Below are 19,665 nucleotides of genomic sequence, written 5' to 3'. Positions count from 1 at the left end.
TCTGTCACCATGAGACTGTACCTGGTGTTGGGTGTTCTGCTGCCATACATGGGAGCCTGAGCTCTGTCACCCTGAGGTCGTACCCGTGGGCGGGTAATCGGTCACTCTGAGGCTGTACCCAACAGCAGGAGCTCTCGTCACCCTGGGTTAGGTGCTCTGTCACCCTAAGGCTGTATCCTGGGGCTTGGGCTCTGTCATTCTGAGGCTGTACCTGGGAGCTTGAGTTCTGCCACCCTCAGGCCTGGGGAGGGTGCTCTGTCATTCTGAGCCTGCACCCAGGGGTGGGTGCTCTGTCACCCTGAAGCTGTACCCTGGGGCAGATGCTCTGTCACTGGGGACAAGTCACTGAAATTTTGAGGAGGTAGTTTTATAGGAGTCTTAGGGGTAGATTTACTAAAGGCTCTAAAACAGACAAGTTGTATTGTACCCCATAGCAACCGATCAGATTCTGTCTATCATTTCTCTTGTACATTCTAGAAAGTGATAGACACAATCTGGTTGCTCTGGGCAAAACCACTAATTGGGGTAGATGTATTATAGCGGCACTTAATGTGCCGCTATAATGCTTCCTGTTTTGCCTCTTTACCGAGGCGAAGCAGGATGCGTTAACTCCCCCCTCCGGCGCTCCCCGCAAGAGAGAGACCCCAGCCCCAACCTAGTGTTGATGCGCTGTGTCTCAGTCCCAGCTGGCTCCACTGAGCATGCGCGGGATCTTGCAGCCTGGAGCCGGCAGGGACAGCGCTGTCCCTGCTGTGGGAATAGGACAGCGCCAGGCTGTAGCTGTCAATAGCTACAGCAGGCCGAATGGTTAGACGATCTGACCGTTCATCATACATAGCCCTGCCGTTCGGCGCTGCTATCTTGTAGCTAGCAGCGCCGATAATGACAGGAGCACATAGCGCCCCTGTCATTTACCGCCAAACCCCCAATCATACATCGGGTAGAAGTGGTATATATCGGGTAAAAGCGGCATCAGCGCACATAACGTGCGCTGATACCGTTTCTGAGCGTCTTACATCTCCCCCATTGTCTGTTGTAGAAGCTTTAGTAAATCTACCCCTTACAGTCCATGTCCCACTTACACTTTGTTTATTATGCACCATAACTACTATAACCATCATCCAGGGCTGCTGTAAAAGTGCTACTTCCAATTCCCCTATCATTACTGTTACCGGTGAAAGATTTACAACACGTTGGTGTCCCCATGACTGAGTCTTTTCCACCAATTTCCTGTTAGTATTTTATTTTGAGATAATGTATTAATGTCTTATTTTGTTTAAACTGAATCCACTTTTCTAAATACTCTTGTTTATAATTATAATATTTTCACTAAAGCCCATTGGACTGCTGCACGATCTCCATTCGCCCCTCTGCCCATCTTCATACCAGCTTTATGTAGCCTCCCCCCACCCCCCGTACCTCCACTCCAACCACTCTTTAGTAAGGAAGCTCTTAAGCTGGGTACACACTAGACCGAACAAAGGTAATGTAATGAAAATTAAAAAAAAAAAAATGTTTCATAGAAAATAAAAATGCACTGTTAATTACCGGCTCCAAGGAGGTACGTGCAGTAGAGGAGGGAAAGATATAGGCAGGGCTGCTGTGTGATTTTTCGTCAGGGCTGGGCGGGAGTCACTCGCTCCGCCGTAGTGTAGACGCCGTGGGTGGAAGCACGTCGGGTGATTGCAGTAGAGGCTGCGGAAATCACCTGACGTCCTTCTCTGTAGCTCCACCCATGGCGTCAATGCCACAGGGGGAGCACACGTCAGAGGTCACTTCCTCCTAGTTGACTCGGCAGTACTGCAGCTGGGTGAGCTACCAAAATTAAGGCCGCGAGCTACAGGTTGGAGACCACTGCACTAGACGATATGCCGGCGGATCGGCGAGATATCGTCCACATCGGCAAGTGTGTACCCAGTATAAGCGACCATGCGCCCACCCGGCAGGGTCGTTCATCGCCTACATGCTGCTCAATCTGTCAATTTGATGAACGACCCCCATGCTTGTGGAGGCGGCTGGTGAGGTCGTTCACCAGATCATGCAGTGTCAAAACGACCGCACGATATGTAATTTATCGCATCATGCGTGTGCTGGGTACACATCGTCTAATGTGTACCCGGCATTACTCTTGTTTCCTTCCTCCCCTCTCTTCCCCCTTGATACCTACACCACCGTACCCTCTGATATCCTCTTTATTGCCTTCTGTAAGTTATGCCTGTATGATGTTCTACTACTTATCCTTGTGTCTCCTGTAATTTGTTCTTGTGTTATTATGCGGTAGTATTAAGCTATGGTTTATGTAACTATGTATATCCGGACATATAAATAATAATAAGTCGGACTCCCCAATAGGGGGACAAGTACAAAGTACGTTGCGACCTGACAGTGAAGGGCTATAGTGAGGGCAGATGGGGTGACCTCAGCTAGTTTCCCAAACCCAGTCCTCATGGCCCAGACATTAGGGATATCCCTGCTTCAGCACAGGTGGATAAATCAAACTGACTGAGGACCTCACTAGAAAAGTAGTTCCCAAACTCTGTCCTCTTGGCCCACTCACAGTCCAAGTACTAAGTATATCCAAGGATGAGCACAGGAGGCTTCACTATTACCTCAGTCAGTTTGATGTACCCACCTATGCTAAAGCAGGGATATCCCTAATATCTGGATTGTGAGTGGGCTACGAGGGCCGGGTTTCGGAAACACTGCACTAGATATAGGCCATAACCTCGCTAGTTTTTATTTGTCAAAAGGTCATTTTTGATGGTGATAATATTTTTTTTGCTAAATTTTACCAACTATCCAAATCATGTGTTAACTAAAATAATATCCATCAATTAATCATCAGTTAAGTGATATTTCTCTTTCATCCACTAGGGGACAGTGGTTCCCAAACTGGGTGCCGTGGCACCCTGGGGTGCCTCAGGGTACTTGCCTCAAGTTGGTGGTCCAGAACAAAATTAAATATTTATGGTCAATGTGATAGGAAAATCAGTGTTGGTGGCACCAATCATAAGATATGTGGACAACCAGAGCACAACCCTGTCCACCACCACAAAGAATGACAGGTCAGCACAATTCACTTACTTGAACAATTTTTGCTAAATTTCTCAATAAGAATTTTTTTGGCCTAGGGATTGCCATGGTAAAAAAGGTGATACCCTAGGGCGCCGTGATTCAAAAAAGTTTGGGAACCACTGCACTGGGGTATAGACGGGTGATGAGTGAAGCCTGGTTACTTTTACAAAATAGTAATTTAGATAAAGGACAGTTTTGCACATGTTGTACTTTAATTTCTTTTTTATGATTTATAAAACCAATATAGAGTAGAAAAAAAAAAAGTTAATTGTTCAAAGTCCAAAAGCTAATATCAGTACTGCGGAGGCAGCCGGGGAAAGCTCACTGATTGCTGAGCCTGTCCCATTGTCCATGGTTCTGTTACATGTAGAGATTTCCTCAGGATTGATGAGTATATTATTACTTGGCTGATCCTTAGAGGTAGTCTCTGCCGAGGTAGTCTCCCAGAAAATGTCAGGGTCTTAAGGTATATGACCTACACACAATGGAAGTTGCCATTTTGTGAGTGGTTGGATTCCTAGGAACGCGGGACAGCACTGCAGAACGAGCTCCTACGGAGTGGATAGACTGCATTTCATGACTAGAGAGTATCAAAACGTAGAACTGGTTCATAATCCAATCTAATTTGATGACCGCAAAGAATGTTCCCTGTCAATAGATCCCAATTCGAATCTGTGGTTTGAAGTTGGTGGCTTGCGATCAAGGATCACCGTTTGGTCAAAATTAGTGTGTTTGTTTTTGGTTATTTTTGTTAACACTTTGTATATGATACATAAAGCATTACAAAAGATTTTTATATTGAGCATAAAACTCTACCAGGTTCAAAGGGTCTGATACAGAGATGGACGCAATACCGATATTGAGCGATTATCGGTAAAAGGTGCATGCGTCTGAGTCACACTGCACATGTTTCAAGGTACATTACCGTCGGCGGTCGCATCGACTTTTCCCGCAGTAATTGACAGGGAGCATTTGCGGGAGTGGAAGCAAAAACGCAGGCATATCGCAACCATTTACATGGCATGTTGTGATCCCATACACGGAAAACATGGCTCCAGCGTCTCAGTTCCCGCTGCCATTCTTCGCGACCATAGGATTACTCAGAAGGCCGATTACTGAAGGATCTGCAGCCAATCCTGTGACTTTGTACACAGACGCTTGAATATGCAAAATCACCGGTGGGTGTCTCTATACAAATCCCGGCATCGGCAACATTTGCATATTTTCACACATCCACTGCGTCCACAGATGCAGCAACGGCGGCAGTAGCTTCCCTCTCTGAATAAAGCCCAACGTTAGACATTAATGCACAATATCGTTTTTAGTTCAATGATGTGCGAGCCGCCTGAACATGGCTGAACAGGACTGACTTTCTCGACTTTAGCTTAGATTAGTCTTTAATCCAAATCAGGCGAATGTACGAAGTGCTTCATCAAACCCGTTGCAGAATCTCCTATTTGTGATTCCTCCCACAAAATGGCGAGCCGCGTTGTGTATTTATGGCCGGTATACTTTAATCTTGAGCAAAGAAAACAGAGCTGTCCACCTTCGCCTCCTCGTACAGCTCAAGGTCTTCCATCAACTTCATTTTAGGTTTGTTCACTTTTATTCCCCAAGATGGATCCCCGCTTTCTGCGAGACAAAACCATGAATTACTATCATACCGGAACACACAGATCATAAAATCTATTCCTCACCGTGTAATATTGGACACAAAATAGGTCTATTGTAGTAGAACTTAGCCGATTGCAGTATATCCACTACCCGCACATATGGCTGAAGAGCGCTGTGCCGGGCCCTGGTACTCGGGGACGCGGCCTAATGCAAGGAGGTGTGGCTACAGCTCCATACAAAATTAAAAAAATATATATAGTATTTACTGCCGTGTACCCCTCAGCCAGGGGCAAACCCGGGGAGGGGGGAAGTGATGGGAGCACTTCCTCTAATAGTGCCCCCAGTACTAAGCCCCCTCTAATAGTGCCCCCAGCACTAAGCCCCCTCTAATAGTGCCCCCAGTACTAAACCCCCATCTAATAGTGCCCCCAGTACTAAGCCCCCTCTAATAGTGCCCCCAGCACTAAGCCCCCTCTAATAGTGCCCCCAGCACTAAGCCCCCTCTAATAGTGCCCTCAGTACTAAACCCCCATCTAATAGTGCCCCCAGTACTAAGCCCCCTCTAATAGTGCCCCCAGCACTAAGCCCCCTCTAATAGTGCCCTCAGTACTAAACCCCCATCTAATAGAGCCCCCAGTACTAAGCCCCCTCTAATAGAGCCCCCAGTACTAAGCCCCATCTAATAGTGCCCCCAGTACTAAGCCCCCTCTAATAGTGCCCTCAGTACTAAACCCCCCTCTAATAGTGCCCCCAGCACTAAGCCCCCTCTAATAGTGCCCCCAGTACTAAACCCCCATCTAATAGTGCCCCCAGTACTAAGCCCCCTCTAATAGTGCCCCCAGCACTAAGCCCCCTCTAATAGTGCCCTCAGTACTAAACCCCCATCTAATAGAGCCCCCAGTACTAAGCCCCCTCTAATAGAGCCCCCAGTACTAAGCCCCATCTAATAGTGCCCCCAGTACTAAGCCCCCTCTAATAGTGCCCTCAGTACTAAACCCCCATCTAATAGTGCCCCCAGTACTAAGCCCCCTCTAATAGTGCCCCCAGCACTAAGCCCCCTCTAATAGTGCCCCCAGTACTAAACCCCCTCTAAGTATGCCGCACGCACAAAAAAAAAACAACAGAATACTTACCTTAGGCCACGATCCTGCATCCGCTGCCGCTCTTCGGAACTATGGGAGAGACGTCATGACGTCTCTCCCATAATGCCCGTAGGGGGAGTCGGGTGTCCACCAGTAACATTTCAGCGGGCACCCGGCAGGAGATTCCCTGCGGGAGGGGGGCTTGGAAATCCTGGTCGCCAGGACTAAAATCTTAGTCGCTATGGCGACCTGGCGCCCGGGATTTGTCGAGCCCTGTGATACCTAAAGCATTACAAACAATTTTTATTTTTATATTGAGCAGCAGTGTGATCACCCCCCCTTCACCCACAGAGCAAGAGGAGACTGCTGCTGCTGGTCAACGGCAGCAGCCTCCCTAGTCCCACCGTAGCCCAGCAGAAAGCCGCGGGTGCTGGGCTGGGGAAACATAGGCTGCTGCCGCTGACAGGTTCATTGTTCACAGTTAGAGAATACTAGATGTTACACACATCCCTTGTACTTACCTGTAGGTGACGTCTTAGGACACTCGCAGGCAGTGTTCTGCACTGGCCAATGGGGGGGCGCGATGTACAAGTCTGCTTGATGACCAGTAGATGATGGCTGAGATGACGTTGGCCCGATTCCTTGATCGTACCAAATACCCCCCGGGGACATCAGGTAGTCACCAGACTCGTCTAGTTCGCATGGTCTCCTCTTGGACACCTCATTGGCTGCTGGGCAATGTTTTGTCCCTGGAATCGACACGCAGTCCCGTGGGCGGTGGGCGCTAGAGGAGCTGCTGGGCTGCGCTACGGCCTCACCTTCTGCATAGCCCAGAGACAAGGACTCATCACTTTCCTCTGGAATGTTCACGCTGGTTATCTCCACCTGGGGCTCTTCAACGGGCGTTTTGAAGGCATCCTCCGCTTTCTCCATCATGAGTAAGACCTGGCATTGAGAAATAAAAAAGTATTAATCTTAAGGAATCAGTGATGTCACTAGTTCCCAGTAACAACACAACACAACGAATCAGTGTCGCTTAGATTTTCGTGAAAGGCTTGAAATAATTTTTCATGCAAACATTTACCGCAAAATTCACTCCATTCCTTAAGGTGCGTACACACATAACGATTTTTTTGAACGGTTTAACGATAACGATGTCGTTATCGTTAAATCGTTTGTAAAATCTTTGTAAGCTGAACGATGAACGATAATCGTTCATGCGCGTTCACGTTTGTAGTTCATCGTCCATTCTGACTGTCCAACAAATGATTTTCGTTCAGAAAATCGTTCATGTTGTGCAGAATGAACAATAAATGCTGAACGATTTCCACTCACTGTATGCATGATTAAAATATCGTTCATCGTTTTTGAAAATCGTTCATTATTTTAGTAACCAACGATTTTTAGTGAACGATTTTCGTTCACCTTTCAAAGGGAAAATCTGAACGAAAATCGTTCACTAAAATCGTTGGTTACTAACATCGTTGTGTGTGTACGCACCTTTAGTGTTTTCTGGCAAACACGACATCTACCCCTGTGTGGTAGATGACATCTAATGGTCGCTGGATAATCTGGAAACGTCCATGCTTACTGGAGCAGTCGGGACACCTTTTCTGTTTTGCAAAACATAGAGTTTATCTTTCTAGGCAACAGTGCCAACTTCACGACGAATATGGCTCCGGGCCCCCATTGAGCCTACTGAATGACAATGCAATCCCCATGCAGCAACTCCGACCATATTTAGCCCATTTAAAAAACAGATTCCACCCAAAAAAATTTTCAACAGTAGAAAAACTCTGAACCGCCAACGGTCCACATGTTGGACATTGGCATTCAAAGATACACAGGTGGAATAATAAGTAATATACAAATGTTTAGTGCAAACAAATGTGTGACAAACGCTACACAAAATAACTATCACAGGCATGGGGCACCAATTTGGATACCACACGCACAGCGCTAAAAGCAAATGCTACTATATGCACTTTTTTATGAGATGTCAACAAGCAGCAGATTGAAAAGTATACAACATTATTCAATAGTACTTCACTATATGTTACAACATGCCTTCTACATAACATATTTCACATGTCCAGCGGCTTAAACAAATATTTAAACAGTTACAGCTTCACAGAGCCGATGTTCCACTTGTGGAACGTTGCACGGTAAAAGGTTACAGTCCAGCATTTTGGGGTACAAAAACTGTTTGTATAGTAATTTTTAAGTTTTTTAACAGTTGAAATTAAAACTTTTACCTCTCATCTGCAAGTTCAAAATGCCCTCTCCATAAATACAATACATACCTGTCCTACATCATTTACACCTCCACATACCTGTCCCACATCATTTACACCTCCACATACCTGTCCCACATCATTTACACCTCCACATACCTGTGCCCCATCATCTACACCTCCACATACGTGTGCCCCATCATTTACACCTCCACATACCTGTCCCACATCATTTACACCTCCACACACCTGTGCCCCATCATCTACACCTCCACATACGTGTGCCCCAGCATTTACACCTCCACATACCTGTCCCACATCATTTACACCTCCACACACCTGTCCCACATCATTTACACCTCCACATACCTGTCCCACATCATTTACACCTCCACATACCTGTGCCCCATCATTTACTCCTCCACATACCTGTGCCCCATCATTTACACCTCCACATACCTGTCCTACATCATTTACACCTCCACATACCTGTCCTACTGTACATCATCTACACCTCCACATACCTGTCCCACATCATTTACACCTCCACACACCTGTCCCACATCATTTACACCTCCACATACCTGTCCTACTGTACATCATCTACACCTCCACATACCTGTCCCACATAATTTACACCTCCACATACCTGTGCCCTATCATTTACACCTCCACATACCTGTGCCCCATCATTTACACCTCCACATACCTGTCCTAATGTACATCATCTACACCTCCACATACCTGTGCCCCATCATTTACACAACCACATACCTGTGCCCCATCATTTACACCTCCACATACCTGTGCCCCATCATTTACACCTCCACATACCTGTGCCCCATCATTTACACCTCCACATACCTGTCTTACTGTACATCATTTACACCTCCACATACCTGTGCCCCATCATTTACACCTCCACATACCTGTGCCCCATCATTTACACCTCCACATACCTGTCCTACTGTACATCATTTACACCTCCACATACCTGTCCTACTGTAAATCATTTACACCTCCACATACCTGTGTCCCATAATTTACACATATACCTGTCCCACATCATTATATCTCCACTTACCTGTCCCACATCAATTACACCTCCACACACCTGTCCCACATCATTTACACCTCTACATACCTGTCCTACATCATTTACACCTCCACATACCTGTCCTACATCATTTACACCTCCACATACCTGTCCTACTGTACATCATCTACACCTCCACATACCTGTGCCCCATCATTTACACAACCACATACCTGTGCCCCATCATTTACACCTCCACATACCTGTGCCCCATCATTTACACCTCCACATACCTGTCCTACTGTACATCATTTACACCTCCACATACCTGTCCTACTGTACATCATTTACACCTCCACATACCTGTGCCCCATCATTTACACCTCCACATACCTGTGCCCCATTATTTACACCTCCACATACCTGTCCTACTGTACATCATTTACACCTCCACATACCTGTCCTACTGTACATCATTTACACCTCCACATACCTGTGTCCCATAATTTACACCTCCATATACCTGTCCCACATCATTATATCTCCACTTACCTGTCCCACATCATTTATACCTCCGCATACCTGTCCCACATCATTTACACCTCCGCATACCTGTCCCACATCATTTACACCTCCACATACCTGTCCCACATCATTTACACCTCCGCATACCTGTCCTCCACATACCTGTCCCACATCATTATATCTCCACTTACCTGTCCCACATCATTTACACCTCCGCATACCTGTCCCACATCATTTACACCTCCGCATACCTGTCCCACATCATTTACACCTCCGCATACCTGTCCCACATCATTTACACCTCCGCATACCTGTCCCACATCATTTACACCTCTGCATACCTGTCCCACATCATTACATCTTCACATACCTGTCCCACATCATTTACACCTCCGCATACCTGTCCCACATCATTTACACCTCCACATACCTGTCCCACATCATTTACACCTCCACATACCTGTCCCACATCATTTACACCTCCACATACCTGTCCCACATCATTACATCTCCACATACCTGTCCCACATCATTACATCTTCACATACCTGTCCCACATCATTTACACCTCCGCATACCTGTCCCACATCATTTACACCTCCGCATACCTGTGCCCCATCATTTACACCTCCACATACCTTACGGTATGCAATCGGGAAGCCGGCTGACATTATACCGACAGCCGGCTTCCCGACTGTCATATCCCGGTGAGGGTGAAATGACCGGCGTCTAGATGTAGACGCCGGTTATTTTACCGACGCCGGGAGACCGGCATCCCGATCGAAGGGATGCCGGGCGCCGCGAGCAGACAGCCGCGGGGGAGGGGGGGGGGTTAGGGTTAAGCATTTGGGGGGGAGGTTAGGGGGGTAGGTTAGTTAGTACTTACCTGGGGACGATCGGTATTTCCAGCTCTGTCGGGCTGCCGCTGCTGGGATCTCTTCCTCTGTCGGCCTGACGCTGCCGGGATTCAAACTGCCTGCCATGCGGCCGACGGTATTACATACCGATTCCTCATTTACACCTCACCATACCTGTCCTACATAATTTACACCTCACCATACCTGTCCCTCATCATTACACCTCCACATACCTGTCCTACATCATTTACACCTCCACATCCTGTCCTACATCATTTACACCTCCACATACCTGTGCCCCATCATCTACACCTCCACATACCTGTGCCCCATCATCTACACCTCCACATACCTGTGGCCCATCATTTACACCTCCACATACCTGTCCCACATCATTTACACCTCCACATACCTGTCCCACATCATTTACACCTCCACATACCTGTCCTACATCATTTACACCTCACCATACCTGTCCTACATCATTTACACCTCACCATACCTGTCTCTCATCATTACACCTCCACGTACCTGTCCCACATCACTTAACCCATTACTGAGCTTTTTAGAGAAATTCACCTGAAAACTGACACATCTTTATTGGCAAAATAATTCTATTTAAATCCCTCCAAGTGTGTGATTATTCATTGGGAGGGGTATACCAGATGTTCTGCACTGTATCCTGACATTTTTACCTTAAAATAAAATTATTCCCCACCTTTTCACCTCACTGGTATGTGCACAAACAAAATGTAAATTTCCTCTAAAAAATGAATGCGAATTTGGAATTGGATTACAAATGAAATTTGCATTGCGAGTTTGCCATGAGAACGGCTCACAGGACCCAACTCGCACCTAACTGGATTGACCCCTTAGTTTGTACAACACCAGCAGCGCCCCCTACTGTCCACTACCAAGGGAAGACATTTTTCCATGATGTTTGCAGATGCAGCCAATTGCTGAGAGATGTTTTAGATTTTAGCCAAAGCACATTGACGTACATATGCATAAGCTGTGTTACCTCTGATAACAGAACCTTCTTTTTCGTCAGACACAAGCAGACTGCAGAAGCCAGATAAAACGCAGCGTCTGTCTGCAGTTTCCAAGGCTTTGTATCCACATATTTCATGCTAATTTCCTTTGCACAAACCATCTCTGCAGACTCCATCTTGTTGCATTTGGACTCCACCCCCATCTTCGCCTGCTCCATCTCCAGGAAAACCAGATCTTTCTACATATAAGAGACAACCTGGGATCAGGTTCTATGTGCAGGAAAGATATCTTCATACATAACCATGGAGGCTGCGACCGCTATTATTACCAGGTAAAATGGGTCTCTGCTCTTGTCACAGGGTTTCATCCCGGTCATAATTTCTGCTAGAACCTAAAAACAGGTCAGGAGTTACAGGAGGATGTTACAGACATGTTTCCATTGTATGACAGAAATGGAAGCGCATGTGGCTCTAAAAATAATTATATCTAAAAAAAAAAATTGGAAAGTGCTAACTGCCCACTGCCATATATCTGTGAAAGGCTCTTTCACAAAATCACTGATTTGGATCAAAAAATAAAACAAGCTGTCCGCAAGTATGCAGAGACTTCAACCTCGCCCATTCCATCAGGTCATGAATACAGCAGAAGGGAATAAAATGGTAGTTCAGTCTGTAAAATGGCTGCCTCCACTGTGTATAAGCGATGGACACACTGTCATTACTCCCTACTGCTGTGTTTGTGTCGATCTCTGACACACTCCTGTATTTTGTAATGAAACCTTGTTTTCCCTCCTCACTACGCCAGAAGAGAAGATGTCCGTCTGTGCGGTCACGTACTACACCAGAAGAGAAGATGTCCGTCTGTGCGGTCACTTACTACGCCAGAAGAGAAGATGTCCGTCTGTGCGGTCACTACTACGCCAGAAGAGAAGATGTCTGTCTGTGCGGTCACTTACTACTCCAGAAGAGAAAATGTCCCTCTGTGCGGTCACTTACTACGCCACAAGAGAAGATGTCCGTCTGTGCGGTCACTTACTACGCCACAAGAGAAGATGTCCGTCTGTGCGGTCACTTACTACGCCAGAAGAGAAGATGTCCGTCTGTGCGGCCACTTACTACGCCAGAAGAGAAGATGTCCGTCTGTGCGGTCACTTACTACGCAGAAGAGAAGATGTCCGTCTGTGCGGTCACTTACTACTCCAGAAGAGAAGATGTCCGTCTGTGCGGCCACTTACTACTCCAGAAGAGAAGATGTCCGTCTGTGCGGCCACTTACTACTCCAGAAGAGAAGATGTCCGTCTGTGCGGCCACTTACTACGCCACAAGAGAAGATGTCCCTCTGTGCGGTCACTTACTACCCCAGAAGAGAAGATGTCCGTCTGTGCGGTCACTTACTACCCCAGAAGAGAAGATGTCCCTCTGTGCGGTCACTTACTACGCCAGAAGAGAAGATGTCCCTCTGTGCGGTCACTTACTACCCCAGAAGAGAAGATGTCAGTCTGTACGGTCACTTACTACACCAGAAGAGAAGATGTCCCTCTGTGCGGTCACTTACTACCCCAGAAGAGAAGATGTCCCTCTGTGCGGTCACTTACTACCCCAGAAGAGAAGATGTCCGTATGTGCGGTCACTTACTACGCCAGAAGAGAAGATGTCCGTCTGTGCGGTCACTTACTACGCCAGAAGAGAAGATGTCCCTCTGTGCGGTCACTTACTACGCCACAAGAGAAGATGTCCATCTGTGCGGTCACTTACTACGCCAGAAGAGAAGATGTCCCTCTGTGCGGTCACTTACTACCCCAGAAGAGAAGATGTCCGTCTGTGCGGTCACTTACTACGCCAGGAGAGAAGATGTCCGTCTGTGCGGTCACTTACTACGCCAGAAGAGAAGATGTCCCTCTATGCGGTCACTTACTACGCCACAAGAGAAGATGTCCGTCTGTGCGGTCACTTACTACGCCAGAAGAGAAGATGTCCGTCTGTGCGGTCACTTACTACGCAGAAGAGAAGATGTCCGTCTGTGCGGTCACTTACTACTCCAGAAGAGAAGATGTCCGTCTGTGCGGCCACTTACTACTCCAGAAGAGAAGATGTCCGTCTGTGCGGCCACTTACTACGCCACAAGAGAAGATGTCCCTCTGTGCGGTCACTTACTACCCCAGAAGAGAAGATGTCCGTCTGTGCGGTCACTTACTACCCCAGAAGAGAAGATGTCCCTCTGTGCGGTCACTTACTACGCCAGAAGAGAAGATGTCCCTCTGTGCGGTCACTTACTACCCCAGAAGAGAAGATGTCAGTCTGTACGGTCACTTACTACACCAGAAGAGAAGATGTCCCTCTGTGCGGTCACTTACTACCCCAGAAGAGAAGATGTCCCTCTGTGCGGTCACTTACTACCCCAGAAGAGAAGATGTCCGTATGTGCGGTCACTTACTACGCCAGAAGAGAAGATGTCCGTCTGTGCGGTCACTTACTACGCCAGAAGAGAAGATGTCCCTCTGTGCGGTCACTTACTACGCCACAAGAGAAGATGTCCATCTGTGCGGTCACTTACTACGCCAGAAGAGAAGATGTCCCTCTGTGCGGTCACTTACTACCCCAGAAGAGAAGATGTCCGTCTGTGCGGTCACTTACTACGCCAGGAGAGAAGATGTCCGTCTGTGCGGTCACTTACTACGCCAGAAGAGAAGATGTCCCTCTATGCGGTCACTTACTACGCCACAAGAGAAGATGTCCGTCTGTGCGGTCACTTACTACGCCAGAAGAGAAGATGTCCGTCTGTGCGGTCACTTACTACGCCAGAAGAGAAGATGTCCCTCTGTGCGGTCACTTACTACGCCAGAAGAGAAGATGTCCCTCTGTGCGGTCACTTACTACCCCAGAAGAGAAGATGTCCGTCTGTGCGGTCACTTACTACCCCAGAAGAGAAGATGTCCGTCTGTGCGGTCACTTACTACGCCAGAAGAGAAGATGTCCGTCTGTGTGGTCACTTACTACGCCAGAAGAGAAGATGTCCGTCTGTGCGGTCACTTACTACGCCAGAAGAGAAGATGTCCGTCTGTGCGGTCACTTACTACGCCAGAAGAGAAGATGTCCGTCTGTGCGGTCACTTACTACGCCAGAAGAGAAGATGTCCGTCTGTGCGGTCACTTACTACGCCAGAAGAGAAGATGTCCGTCTGTGCGGTCACTTACTACGACAGAAGAGAAGATGTCTGTCTGTGCGGTCACTTACTACGACAGAAGAGAAGATGTCCGTCTGTGCGGTCACTTACTACGCCAGAAGAGATGTCCGTCTGTGCGGTCACTTACTACGCCACAAGAGAAGATGTCCGTCTGTGCGGTCACTTACTACGCCAGAAGAGAAAATGTCCCTCTGTGCGGTCACTTACTACGCCACAAGAGAAGATGTCCGTCTGTGCGGTCACTTACTACGCCAGAAGAGAAGATGTCCCTCTGTGCGGTCACTTACTACGCCACAAGAGAAGATGTCTGTCTGTGCGGTCACTTACTACGCCAGAAGAGAAGATGTCCGTCTGTTCGGTCACTTACTACGCCACAAGAGAAGATGTCTGTCTGTGCGGTCACTTACTACGCCAGAAGAGAAGATGTCCGTCTGTTCGGTCACTTACTACGCCAGAAGAGAAGAAGTCCCTCTGTGCGGTAACTTACTACGCCAGAAGAGAAGATGTCCGTCTGTGCGGTCACTTACTACGCCACAAGAGAAGATGTCCGTCTGTGCGGTCACTTACTACGCCAGAAGAGAAGATGTCCGTCTGTGCGGCCACTTACTACGCCAGAAGAGAAGATGTCCATCTGTGCGGTCACTTACTACGCCAGAAGAGAAGATGTCCGTCTGTGCGGTCACTTACTACCCCAGAAGAGGAGATGTCTGTCTGTGCGGTCACTTACTACGCCAGAAGAGAAAATGTCCCTCTGTGCGGTCACTTACTACGCCACAAGAGAAGATGTCCGTCTGTGCGGTCACTTACTACGCCAGAAGAGAAGATGTTCATCTGTGCGGTCACTTACTACGCCAGAAGAGAAGATGTCCGTCTGTGCGGTCACTTACTACCCCAGAAGAGGAGATGTCTGTCTGTGCGGTCACTTACTACGCCAGAAGAGAAAATGTCCCTCTGTGCGGTCACTTACTACGCCACAAGAGAAGATGTCCGTCTGTGCGGTCACTTACTACGCCAGAAGAGAAGATGTTCATCTGTGCGGTCACTTATAACGCCACAAGAGAAGATGTCCGTCTGTGCGGTCACTTACTATGCCAGAAGAGGAGGTGTCTGTCTGTGCGGTCACTTACTACGCCAGAAGAGGAGATGTCTGTCTGTGCGGTCACTTACTACGCCAGAAGAGGAGATGTCCGTCTGTGCGGTCACTTACTACGCCACAAGAGAAGATGTCCGTCTGTGCGGTCACTTACTACGCCACAAGAGAAGATGTCCGTCTGTGCGGTCACTTACTATGCCAGAAGAGAAGATGTCCGTCTGTGCGGTCACTTACTACGCCAGAAGAGAAGATGTCCGTCTGTGCGGTCACTTACTACGCCAGAAGAGAAGATGTCCGTCTGTGCGGTCACTTACTACGCCAGAAGAGAAGATGTCCCTCTGTGCGGTCACTTACTACGCCACAAGAGAAGATATCCGTCTGTGCGGTCACTTACTACGCCAGAAGAGAAGATGTCCGTCTGTGCGGTCACTTACTACGCCAGAAGAGAAGATGTCCGTCTGTGCGGTCACTTACTACGCCACAAGAGAAGATGTCCGTCTGTGCGGTCACTTACTACGCCAGAAGAGAACATGTTTGTCTGTGCGGTCACTTACTACGCCAGAAGAGAAGATGTCCGTCTGTGCGGCCACTTACTACGCCAGAAGAGAAGATGTCCGTCTGTGCGGTCACTTACTACGCCAGAAGAGAAGATGTCCGTCTGTGCGGTCACTTACTACGCCAGAAGAGGAGATGTCTGTCTGTGCGGTCACTTACTACGCCAGAAGAGGAGATGTCTGTCTGTACGGTCACTTACTACGCCAGAAGAGGAGATGTCTGTCTGTGCGGTCACTTACTACGCCAGAAGAGAAGATGTCCGTCTGTGCGGTCACTTAATACCCCAGAAGAGAAGATGTCCGTCTGTGCGGTCACTTACTACCCCAGAAGAGAAGATGTCTGTCTGTGCGGTCACTTACTACGCCAGGAGAGAAGATGTCCGTCTGTGCGGTCACTTACTACTCCAGAAGAGAAGATGTCCGTCTGTGCGGTCACTTACTACACCAGAAGAGAAGATGTCCGTCTGTGCGGTCACTTACTACGCCAGAAGAGAAGATGTCCGTCTGTGCGGTCACTTACTACGCCAGAAGAGAAGATGTCCGTCTGTGCGGTCACTTACTACGCCACAAGAGAAGATGTCCGTCTGTGCGGTCACTTACTACGCCAGAAGAGAACATGTTTGTCTGTGCGGTCACTTACTACGCCAGAAGAGAAGATGTCCGTCTGTGCGGCCACTTACTACGCCAGAAGAGAAGATGTCCGTCTGTGCGGTCACTTACTACGCCAGAAGAGAAGATGTCCGTCTGTGCGGTCACTTACTACGCCAGAAGAGGAGATGTCTGTCTGTGCGGTCACTTACTACGCCAGAAGAGGAGATGTCTGTCTGTACGGTCACTTACTACGCCAGAAGAGGAGATGTCTGTCTGTGCGGTCACTTACTACGCCAGAAGAGAAGATGTCCGTCTGTGCGGTCACTTAATACCCCAGAAGAGAAGATGTCCGTCTGTGCGGTCACTTACTACCCCAGAAGAGAAGATGTCTGTCTGTGCGGTCACTTACTACGCCAGGAGAGAAGATGTCCGTCTGTGCGGTCACTTACTACTCCAGAAGAGAAGATGTCCGTCTGTGCGGTCACTTACTACACCAGAAGAGAAGATGTCCGTCTGTGCGGTCACTTACTACTCCAGAAGAGAAGATGTCCGTCTGTGCGGTCACTTACTACACCAGAAGAGAAGATGTCCGTCTGTGCGGTCACTTACTACGCCAGAAGAGAAGATGTCCCTCTGTGCGGTCACTTACTACCCCAGAAGAGAAGATGTCTGTCTGTGCGGTCACTTACTACGCCAGGAGAGAAGATGTCCGTCTGTGCGGTCACTTACTACTCCAGAAGAGAAAATGTCCGTCTGTGCGGTCACTTACTACACCAGAAGAGAAGATGTCCGTCTGTGCGGTCACTTACTACTCCAGAAGAGAAGATGTCCGTCTGTGCGGTCACTTACTACACCAGAAGAGAAGATGTCCGTCTGTGCGGTCACTTACTACGCCAGAAGAGAAGATGTCCCTCTGTGCGGTCACTTACTACGCCACAAGAGAAGATGTCCGTCTGTGCGGTCACTTACTACGCCAGAAGAGAAGATGTCCCCCTGTGCGGTCACTTACTACGCCAGAAGAGAAGATGTCCGTCTGTGCGGTCACTTACTACGCCAGAAGAGAAGATGTCCCCCTGTGCGGTCACTTACTACGCCAGAAGAGGAGATGTCCGTCTGTGCGGTCACTTACTACGCCAGAAGAGAAGATGTCCCCCTGTGCGGTCACTTACTATGCCAGAAGAGAAGATGTCCGTCTGTGCGGTCACTTACTACGCCACAAGAGAAGATGTCCGTCTGTGCGGTCACTTACTACGCCAGAAGAGAAGATGTCCGTCTGTGCGGTCACTTACTACGCCAGAAGAGAAAATGTCCCTCTGTGCGGTCACTTACTACGCCACAAGAGAAGATGTCCGTCTGTGCGGTCACTTACTACGCCAGGAGAGAAAATGTCCGTCTGTGCGGTCACTTACTACGCCAGAAGAGAAAATGTCCCTCTGTGCGGTCACTTACTATGCCAGAAGAGAAGATGTCCCTCTGTGCGGTCACTTACTACGCCAGAAGAGAAGATGTCCGTCTGTGCGGTCACTTACTACGCCAGAAGAGAAGATGTCTGTCTGTGCGGTCACTTACTACGCCAGGAGAGAAGATGTCCGTCTGTGCGGTCACTTACTACGCCAGAAGAGAAAATGTCCCTCTGTGCGGTCACTTACTACGCCACAAGAGAAGATGTCCGTCTGTGCTGTCACTTACTACGCCAGGAGAGAAGATGTCCGTCTGTGCGGTCACTAACTACGCCAGAAGAGAAAATGTCCCTCTGTGCGGTCACTTACTACGCCACAAGAGAAGATGTCCGTCTGTGCGGTCAGCTGGCCGTTCCTCAGGAAGCTGTCTGGCAGGTAGGTTTGGTACCTCTGCAACTCGCAGGTTTTCCTCTGGGTGTAACTTGCTGATCTGTCTGTCCGCAGACAAGGCCGAGAGTGTCCCAGCTTTGGGGAGAAATCCTCATCCAGCAAGACGTTGGAGCTGAAAGGAAAAGAGAATGAGGAATAAGCTACGAGTCTTGTGATGTCATGTCATACTTGTGATGTCATAGTTATACTGAGGTTCACTCTGGTATTAGGGGGCGCGGGCGTAGTACTGACTGCATTCCTCTAAACTCCCGCCCTCACTGCCCCCCATTACTTCCCCTACATTGTTGGGGTTCATAATGAAATCAGGCACCCACAATGGGGGAGTCCAATGTTAGTCCTATTGTCATGTCCTTGCTGTCACACTGTTTCAGGCTAATTACTATTGAGGGCCAGGCACAATGACTACTCACAAATGGCTGGGAGTATACTGCACTCAGGGTCTCATTCAGACCCGCTCGCGAGCGCTGTACGCTCGCAAGCGGGTCGATGGTGCCCTAGTGCGCATGCGCACGACGGGGTAGCCGTCGTTATGGGTCTCACACAAAAGGGGGCGTGCTGTCGATGTTGATTGACAGCACGCCCCCTTTGGTTGGCGTGCTGGGGGCGTGGCTGCCAGACGGAGGCGTTCCTATGGCTATGCGCTCGCGAGCGGGTTTGAATCAGGCCCGAAGTACCAACCAACCAGCTCCTACCTATCATTTTTCAAACGCAGCCTGTGACATGGCAGTTAGGAGCTTATTGGCTGGTTCTTTCTCTCCATTCACTCTATCTCTATCCAAGGATTAGTAAATAGACCCACTAATACCTAAAGGTGCGTACACACATAACGATTTTTTTGAACGATTTAACTATAACGACGTCGTTATCTTTAAATTGTTTATAAAATCGTTCATCTTTTTAAGCTGAACGATAATCGTTCATGCGCATTCTGACTGTCCATCAAATTATTTTCGTTCAGAAAATCGTTCATGTGCAGAA

General features: G+C 48.3%; 1 protein-coding gene across 3 annotated transcripts in view; it reads right to left on the bottom strand.

Annotated features, from left to right (window-relative positions):
* Positions 1 to 3,278: 3,278 nt before the first annotated feature.
* The window catches only part of LOC148479307 (von Hippel-Lindau disease tumor suppressor-like), a 69,470-nt gene continuing 53,083 nt past the window's right edge, over positions 3,279 to 19,665 (bottom strand). For 2 of the 3 annotated variants that reach the window (XM_088454648.1, XM_088454645.1), the window contains 5 exons: positions 18,607 to 18,799; positions 11,745 to 11,807; positions 11,445 to 11,654; positions 6,293 to 6,716; positions 3,279 to 4,707 (listed from right to left, as the gene is read on the bottom strand). In XM_088454648.1, coding sequence (XP_088310774.1) covers positions 4,589 to 4,707; positions 6,293 to 6,716; positions 11,445 to 11,654; positions 11,745 to 11,807; positions 18,607 to 18,799 — 1,009 coding nt within the window. In that variant the 3' untranslated portion in view covers positions 3,279 to 4,588. The remainder of the gene's footprint in view (positions 4,708 to 6,292; positions 6,717 to 11,444; positions 11,655 to 11,744; positions 11,808 to 18,606; positions 18,800 to 19,665) is intronic. The other variant, XM_088454646.1, reaches the window with a different exon arrangement.

The sequence above is a fragment of the Taudactylus pleione genome, unplaced genomic scaffold (genome assembly GCF_031769625.1).
Source record: "Taudactylus pleione unplaced genomic scaffold, aTauple2 ptg000624l, whole genome shotgun sequence".
Lineage (NCBI taxonomy): Eukaryota > Metazoa > Chordata > Amphibia > Anura > Myobatrachidae > Taudactylus > Taudactylus pleione.
This window is presented reverse-complemented; position numbering and strand designations above follow the sequence as displayed.